This window comes from Gymnoscopelus microlampas (assembly GCF_963454915.1).
Source record: "Gymnoscopelus microlampas genome assembly, chromosome: 20".
Taxonomy (NCBI): domain Eukaryota; kingdom Metazoa; phylum Chordata; class Actinopteri; order Myctophiformes; family Myctophidae; genus Gymnoscopelus; species Gymnoscopelus microlampas.
The window spans coordinates 17,578,364-17,587,803 of record NC_139957.1 but is presented as its reverse complement, the minus strand read 5'-3'; the positions used below and the strand labels follow the sequence as shown (position 1 = coordinate 17,587,803).

Below are 9,440 nucleotides of genomic sequence, written 5' to 3'. Positions count from 1 at the left end.
ACTACATTACCACATTTATCAAGGTAAGGATAACAGGTTAAATGTGTTCCCTTTAGTATTTTTTTTTTTAAATAGAGAAGCTGGATCTGCATTAAATATTGAGGCTTTTAAATGAATATATGTCTTGTAAAGGTAGTCTATCTAATGCTAATAAGTTTAGATCTTATTTAAACGTCTGGATTGAATTATAAGTATTCATATCCTTATAATTAAATAGACGTTTAAATGACGTCTAAATAACGTCTATGGGGTATACATTTGATATAAAAATAAACGTTTAACAAACGTCTAAATATAGCTTTAGACGTATATTAGCTGTTATTTAGACGTCTAAGAGGTATATATATAGACGTTGAATAGACGTCTTTTAAACGGCTAGGCTAAACCTATACCGCTAAAAAACTTTCACCAGTAGACCAATTATAAACCTGTTTTAGCCTAGCCGTATAGGGGCCATTTAGACGTGTTTTATACGTATATTAGACCGAAAAATGCTCAGTGGGTACTTTTTTTTGTACTTTTACTAATTTTTAATTCCGGACTTTTTCCGGGAAAAAAATTAGTACTTTTCCCACCACTGATCATGTGTTGGATGTTACAAATTATGCTGGGACTGCCTCTGGGAGAAGCTAACGGCTGCAGCCTGGGGGAAGGGGCGGGGCAAGGTTGCAGCCGTTACTACTTGGCCTCTGGTGCTCCGCGGGGCAAGCAGACTCACCCTTTTTTTTTTTTTTTTTTTTTTTTTTACATATACATTTCCTCCTCGGTGGAAAAGCCTGGTGACGCGAGGTTACATTGAAAGGAGTCTCAACGAGGACAAATCATTTAAATTACTAACCACACGAGGGCGATGGTACATATTCTGTGATGGGATACATACAGGATAGGTGGGCACTAGGGACATATCTGGGCACCTCGATGTAAAATTGGCTATTTTTTTCCAAAATGTAAAAAAAATAAAAACACGTTAGAAAAATTGTCTCAGGTAATGTAAAGTATGCACAATGTGAACATGCACGGTACATCATTTAAATATCAAACTTAATTTTAACTTGTTTATGCCCAAAATGACTGGATAATATACAGGTTTTGTAGCAATTATAGAAATATTATACCTTAATTGTCGAATGTTTAAGCATGTTCTAATCATGTATACTTAAAAATGTCCAAATATATATCTATATATATTTAACATTTGGGAAAAAAATAGTTAATTTAACACTGAGGTTCCCACTCTTCCTTGGTGCCCACCTATCCTGTTACTATTACGGATGTAACGAGCCCAGTTCTTCTCACAGGTGCCCAGTTCTCTGGTCACCTAACAACCAACTAGCCAATCACAACGTGACTGTGCCTCCGCGCTATGGGATCTACACTCTACGTGCCCGCCCGCCCACCCACCCACCAGTGTTGCCACGGCCGCTTATTATAAGCGACTGGGCTTGTTTTTCTGTTAAGTTTCTTGTAAATATTAGTAGTTGCCGGTTGCGGTATTTTGGGCTTGTTTCTAAAGTGTGTTTATTTGAGTGGGCATGTTTCCTAATGTTGCTTAAACCAGTGGCTCTAAACATTTTCATGTCAAGGACCCCCCAAATTAATATGTATTTGTCCAGGCACCGACCCCCCCCATCTAAAAAATATCATGTGCCAGGGACCACCCATACAAGATTTGCGTTGTTAAAATGTTCCTCTTTTTCCCCCCAAGATTTTATTTGTAAATAGCGTATCTACAAGCTTGAGCTTGTATCTGCTATTTTCAAATAGCCGATGTGTACGATAATTAAGGGCTCATGTCGTTTCTTTTGGGGCTTGTTTTCCTAGACCTGGTTGCTTGTTTCTCTCACAGAATCTGGCAACACTACCACCTACTGTCACAGATAATAGCTAGCACAAGCCTAGCAGCAGCAGTAGCACCATCAAGTTGACCAACACGCCATACCGACAAGGTTGTTGAAAGCAACCGACCAACACCGGCCAGGAAGACACTAAGCAACCTGTTGGATTCATTTCCAGCGAGACGAATAAGCAGCGGCTAATGTCCATTTAATGTCTCTAAACCGAGAAGAGCACACTTCAAACAAGAGCCAGTAGCGTAGCTAGGATTGTTTGCTAACTTGTTGTTAGCTCTTGTCTGGCTGTGGGCTAACAGCTCGGACAACTAACTTTTAGCCTGCTGGAGGAATCTTTTTTTTTTACTGCTTGATTGCGAGGTTTATAATTTATTAGTAGTATTTCGCCATGGGTTCACGGGCGTCCACATTACTCAGAGAGGAGGAAATTGAAGAAATCAAGAAGGAAACGGGCTGTAAGTTGAGCTCAGACTAATTGCTGGGTTGGTTGGGAGACACAAACACGCCAAAACGTTCTGTCTGCCTGGTTAAACGTTTCGTGCCATTTCATCTCTGGGCTCAATGAACGTTATCTAATCTAATGTATAACCGGCCACATTTAATTTTAGAGGCCAACATCACATTATGTCGTTTCGTATCATAGCATCAATAGTCTGTTAATACCTATTAGTAGTACAACAATTTGGATGAAAGTCTGTCATACACAGTAACGACTTGTCTGATTAAGTGATGCCGTCTTTGTGGTTCTCTGCGTCCCCTTGCAGTTTCTCACAGTCAGATCACTCGCCTGTATAGTCGCTTCACCAGCCTGGATAAAGGTGAAAATGGAACCCTCAGGTAATATATGTGTATTTACAATACCTGTATGTATTTGTATTTTACAGTTATTATTGGCTAATGGAACATTTTTTTTTTTTCTCATTTTGGGCTTTATGCCAGTTGTGTCTGAGGTCTTGGCATATGAGTGTAAAACTGAAACTGAAGTTCTTGATTAACAACCAACCAACTGCATGCATAATTTATCTGCATGCATAATATATACAGAACAAGCAATAGGTGAAGAAATAGGTAATCATTGAATGTTGTTGAATTCCAAAGGGTATGAAAAAAGGTAGGATTTGCACATCCACACAGTTCTTTGAACAAGCTGCTGGACCCAAAACATAATCAAGGGAAGAAGAGGGGAATGTCAGCTTCTTGTCTTTTTTATTTAACCAACAATAATCAGAACAATGTTGCTCCTGAACCGTTGTTCTGAATTCTGATTATTGTTGGTTTAATAAAAAAGACGAGAGAGCAGTATATCATGTGTGGACATTCCCATCTTCACTGAATTCCAAAGGTTTACACATCCCATTGGCAAAGAGAGTACATAGACACATCTGTTTATAGCGTTGTTACATAGCGCCCAGTTGTCTCAGATTGTATGTTTACACATAATAAACCACAGGATCCCTGTGTCCTTGCACTGAAGCTTTTACTTGGGGTTGTGCAGTCAGAAACCACCTGGCTTTGGATCCAAGGTGACTTGCTGTAATCATCAGTTGACACAACATTCACGTCCTAATATCTCACCCGCCAGATAGACTGTTGTATTGAAGCACTATTATCATACAGAAACAGGTTCCAGAAGAAAACTCTTTCATTATGCAATATGCATGTTTTGTGCAGCTTTCCTCTAATGTTGAGTTTGATGTCTGGTTTCTGTGTTGAAACCAGACACAGTTTGGTTGTATCCTTGCAGCACTTTTTCCTTGTTCCTTGTATTTAATCATAATATTGGCAAGTCACTGTGAGTTAACAGAGATATGCCACCTTTTTTTAATTCATTATATATTGATCAATAAACTTATTTTTAAGAGCTGTGGTTATTTGCTGTGAGGGTTGGGTCACACTCCTTGTATTTATTAAAATAAATGGTGAGCTCACTACCTCCATTCCTGATTCCTACAGTCGAGAAGATTTCCAAAGGATCCCGGAGTTGGCTATCAACCCTCTTGGAGACAGAATAATCAACGCCTTCTTCCCTGAGGGGTGAGTGTTCACTGTTGTTGGTCTGCTCTCAGCTGTATTCTTGTTTTTCCCTCAAGAGTACACATTATAGCCCTGAGTCACAATCACCACAAGATTGAGCTACAAAACAGCAGTGTGTGTACATCAAACAACAGTAGATGTGACAAGTGACACATTTACTAATTAACAACATTCATAGTATAAAACAAAAAAAGAGCTATCTGGTAAAAAGCAACAGTCCCAACTCAGGATTTGAAGTGTATTCTTTGGTTCAGTGCTTGTTTTGATGACCTTAAAGCTCACATAGAGTCCCCACTTGTTATAGACCAGATCTTTCTTCCACATGTTGTTATGATCCCAAAAATTCCAATGTGTAGGCGTCCTTGATTTTTAGCTGTGGGTTTTAATGGTTACAGATGTTTTTTTGCCTTGGGCTCGGTTTGGGTTTGTATGGTTAGAAGCCGCTTGATCCCACAGCAGAAGGGTCGGCACACTAAGCCCTCATTGAGGGCAACTGCACACAGAATCTCAGCGGTGTTGCATTACAGCTTATTTGTGTTTTTCATTGTATACCCAGAGATGTAGTGCATGCTCCAATGTAGATACCCACCCACCCCTTGTTTTTGCACATAAGAAAAGAGTGCTGAATGGTACAATTTGATGGTAGGATCCATTGAAACATTAACCCATTAAAACCATGAAAGCATCCGTGTCATTTTCGATTTTTGCGTTGGCCATTCAATAGCAGACGTACAAGCTCACAGCGCGTCACTTCGTGCAGCGCTGAACGCTTTACATCTGCTTTTTTAATATATATATTTTTTTAAAGATATTTTTGGGGCTTTTACTGCCTTTTATTTGAGAGGAAAGTAGGCTGACAGGAAAATGGGGAGAGAGATGGGGGGGGGATCGGGAATCGAACCCGCGTTGAATGATTTGGAATTATGAAAAAGTTTGAGAAAAGGCTTTTGTAGAATCGGGCTCGGGTCTTAATGGGTTAAATATAAAATTCAATTGGAATCTTCACTCTGTAATATCTCCTCACTTCTGTTTTGGTGATGCTACTTTGGCTTTCAGGGAGGACCAGGTGAACTTCAGGGGCTTCATGCGAACCCTGGCTCACTTCAGACCAATTGAGGACAATGAGAAGCACAAAGACCCCACTGCCAGCGAGCCACTCAACAGCAGGACAAACAAGTTACTCTGTGAGTCAAGCACTTTCAGTGTGAGTGGGTGGATTTGGCAGTTTGGTAAACTAACACCTGCCAAATGCTGCTAAGTTTTGCCTGTATGGTTGTCTACTCTTAGCCACTTTGGCCAGTAACATGGTAATACTGAATTTTGAGTTGCACCCGCCAGTGTGGCCTGCAAACAATAAAACCTAGTCTAAAAATGTCTGTGTTCTCATATATGTCTCAGAGACTGTGACTGAAAAAAACATTATTTTTGTTTTGTTGCCAGTTGCCTTCCGTCTGTACGACCTGGACAGGGATGACAAAATCTCTCGTGATGAGCTGTTACAGGTGAGAGTGGTTTGCTGAGAGCAAATGTTTGACATCACATGGGAATCGGTCTCATTCTGGATAACAGTATAGCCAAACACACCATTACCCCCCCCCCCTTTCATTCATTTAATGACAGAATGATCATTGTTGTCCCTGAACACACTTGCTGTTTACACCATGATGACTCGTAAGGGACCAAACGCTATTGTATAACATTCACTCCCTTCCAAAGTACTGTGTAGAGTCAAGTATTTCTCTGCTGTTAGAGAGGACTTTGACCCTTCTGATAATGTAATTTCTTAACCTTAACTACAGGTTGATTTGCCAGACAATCTAATATCCTGTATTTTAGCTTCCTCTCTGCTCTCCTCCCATTTTCTGTCCATCCATCAAGCCATGTTGGTTTCGGTGACATTGTGCGACCTGCAATTGCTGTAAGCCCAGGGTTAAATGACTCAGTAGACTGATCTTGTGTTTTGCACAAAACATTTCTGCCTTGAAAGCTTAATGCTATGCACTGGTCTGCATACAGCCCTAAGTTACTTGTTTTTGTTCTGTTACAGCCCAGTAAATGTGTTCCATATTGTAATCATTTTAAGTCCTATAGTCTATTATAGCTATTTTTTTTAACAACTACAAATTATGGTCAAATTAGTAGTATTTACATTGTTAAAAAAAAATCTTAACCTACCTCATGTATTAAAAGTGACATAATCACATTACATAAAGTTTACCAGAAGGTGTTTTAAATGTTTTGTATTTTAAGGCAAAGGAACCTTTGGTCCATTTCTACAGGTCTTGCGTATGATGGTTGGTGTGAACATTTCAGACGAACAGCTAGGCAGCATTGCTGACAGGACCATCCAGGAAGCTGACCAGAACGGCGACAATTCAATTTCCTTTAACGAATTCATAAAGGTTTGTGTCATAGTTCTATAGAAATTCACAAAACTGGAAAGGGGTGCTCCACCAGGCTGGGTTGCCTGGGTTGCCTAGCCAGAGCTGTGCAAGTTTGTAGCCACCAGGACCCGAGGATGCTGTGGTCGGAGAAAAAGCAATTATATGACATGCGGTGCACCGTTTCACATTTGTGGCACCTCCTTAAAAAACATGCTTCTTGATTAATCGAAAAAGTAATGGATAGAATAATCGCTAAGAAAATTGATAGTTGCAGTCTTAAACCACTGGAAGATATTAAAAAAACCCTACTATGCCTTTGTGGAGTGGTCATCTTCAGTTATCATTTGGGCTATGCTTCGAGTCTGTAGCATAAATGAAAATTGAAAATATCAGTAGAGGCTTCTTAAATAAGCTAATGTAACTTTAATCCGTCTGTGTGTCTCTCGCTCACCCACTCCCTACACACACAATAATGAACGAAGTTGTGCTACTTTAACTTGTGTCGTAGTTGGACACGCCATTTCCATGCACCATATACAGTATGTTTCACCTTTCTCTAGCTATCATTCACTATATGAGGCAGCCTTTCTGTCACGCTCTCTCGCTCGCTACAAGAACTTGCTCACTCGACCGACTAAACAATTATGGTCTCTCTCTTGCGAAATCCTAAGGTTGCTCGACCATAGTTGTCTCTCTCATTCTCTCAGCATCATAATGCTTCCGGTATAATGTTCTGCGTTCGCACATATGTGGTGCCACCTTATCAAAGCTGGGAAAAATACTATGAAATGACAGGAATAAAAGATTGGCATTCACATGCAAAACATTTATATACCAGTTTTTCCTGTTCTATACCAGGAATTAGGCATTTTCAGAAAGTGTTTAAGCGGCCTATGTTTAACAGGTTCATCAAAATATTCTGTTTTGAATCAGGCAAGCCCAGTAGTCACATTATTGCAGTTCATGTAAACGTATTCAGTGTCATGCTCTACACAGAGCTGCCACCTAAAATCTCATGACTGTTATTGTTAGCTTGAATCGTGGCATTTTGATGCTTTTCTCAGGTATTGGAGAAGGTGGACGTGGAGCAGAAAATGAGCATCCGGTTCCTGCACTGAGGAATTGACCACTCTGAAAGGTGCTTTGCCATGCCAGTTGATATCAAGACCCAACCCTATTTCAACACTCAACGGGCCAGCTGCCATGGCCTGACCTACAGTACATGTTCTCTTGATCAAGCATTAGGTAGACGACGCCATACGTCTCATTTGAGTTTCTGCCTTTGCACTGCTCCATAAACAAAGGGAAAAAGTTGCGTGCCTTGGGTTGTTTTATTATGCTGTCACAATGTAATTTTTTTCCATCCTCCCAGAAGTGGAACATTATTTATTTGCAATCTTTCTTTCTTTTTGTCTGCCACAGTTAGTACCATCGCTCTTCTGCTATTCATGACATGAACAATGATTGATAGTATACCATGGTACGACCAGGCTTTTGCAATTGTAAATGGGTGAGCTGAGAAGGCATGGTCATGCCAATTTAAAGCTTACTCACACTATCCTCCTGGATATGGATATTTATCATGTGCTGCCTCATTGTCCCTATATAAAATATGCAGATGTTGGAAGTAAAATTTTAAAGCTGTAAATTATCAACTGCAAAAAGCAATGTGTTTTAACGCAAGCAAGATCTTTAAGACTCCGCTCTGTGTTGTTGCAAAGCAAGTCTCTGGCTTTTGAGTTTGTCCTCCTTTTTCCCTTAAGCATTCTCAAAGGACTGACTTCTGTTTTTTTTTATCCACTCAAGTGCCATGGGTTGTGGGTCTCCCCTCATAAATATCACATAAAAGATACACAGGGAACCGATGATCTTGTTGGATGCTTGATTTTTCATATGGGTTAACCCAGCTACTGCCAAAAGATTGTAATTTCCCTGTTTTGGAATACAACCAATCTGAGTTTGATTTCACCATCCCCCCAAAGGCCTCTTGCACTGCAATGCCGATGGGTGCATCATAAGCCCATTGCCCATTATATTCATCAAAAGACTTTGCCAACTGATGAACCTCTGCTGACAATTAATCATGTGGTTTAAAAACATTTGGACAAATCTGACCAGAACCAGAGATTACCACCACCCCTGAAGCATAATAGTAGGCCTACCAGTGCTACCTGCCATATTGGTAAATAACCAAATGTCTGTAATCTGCAGGCCCTGATGTATCCCCCCCTACCAAAAAAAAGTAGCTGGCTGATTGAAATTTGAGAATTGAAAGGCTACCTAGTAATTAGGCACATGGTGTCCCCGTTTAACCCTGTTGTAGAAACGAGGAGTGCAGAGGCTCAACAGCTAGTTCAGGATGGCATACAGTGTCTATCACTAACCCATGAAACAATGTTTATTTTGATTATATATGCACTGCTCAGTATTTTGTCATGCTTTTATTTTGTCATCAAGTAAGTCCCAGGTACTTGAGAGGATGTGATGCATTAGAATCTATTTTCTGTATAGGCCAATGTATTTGACCAAAATGCAGACGTTTTGATTTTTTTTTTCTAATTAAGTTTGTTTAAAATGATTTCCATGAATACCTTTCAGCAACTGAATAATGGAAATACATGCCTGTTTTTATTAATCAAGATGTGATCATCAATCAGATATAATTAAGATGTTTTATCATGTGAAATGCTAGTCTGGGAATTATCACAGGGATTTATTAATTTGATTTGAATAAATGATGTGCCATGCTATGTAAACTGTGTCTTTGATTGACAAATAGGAGACTGTGGGTTATATTAAAATGATCTGCTAATGGATTCCAGAAAAACAAGTTACATTTCACCAACTATTTTAGTATTAGGCTTCTCAAAAGAGTGGATCAGAGCTGTCTTGTTATACAGTCAATGTCAGGTTTCACGTATTTCAAGAGCATGTGTCAATAATGGATCTCTGGATTCCAGACAGTCCAGCACCTAAAACATGACATCCACTGATCCACTTGGTTGGTTTACAGTAGAAGGCCTATGCATGCGTTGTTTTAACTAGTGCAATGGACGGTCGGGAAACTTATAGATACAAGAACCACTTTACTGTTTTAGTTGTATGTATGTATTAGATTAGCACAATATTTAAAGGGAGTCTTAGTGTGAGAAATTACGCGTTATGGTCAATT

General features: G+C 39.7%; 1 protein-coding gene across 1 annotated transcript; it reads left to right on the top strand.

Annotated features, from left to right (window-relative positions):
- The first annotated feature begins 1,878 nt into the window (after nucleotides 1-1,878).
- LOC311036412 (calcineurin B homologous protein 1) lies at nucleotides 1,879-9,024 on the top strand. The gene is made up of 7 exons (XM_084045099.1): nucleotides 1,879-2,305; nucleotides 2,615-2,687; nucleotides 3,804-3,884; nucleotides 4,941-5,068; nucleotides 5,325-5,386; nucleotides 6,164-6,286; nucleotides 7,333-9,024. Exons 1-7 carry the CDS (start codon nucleotides 2,239-2,241, stop codon nucleotides 7,384-7,386), a joined length of 588 nt encoding a protein of 195 aa, XP_083901225.1. The 5' UTR covers nucleotides 1,879-2,238; the 3' UTR covers nucleotides 7,387-9,024.
- Nucleotides 9,025-9,440: the final 416 nt, after the last annotated feature.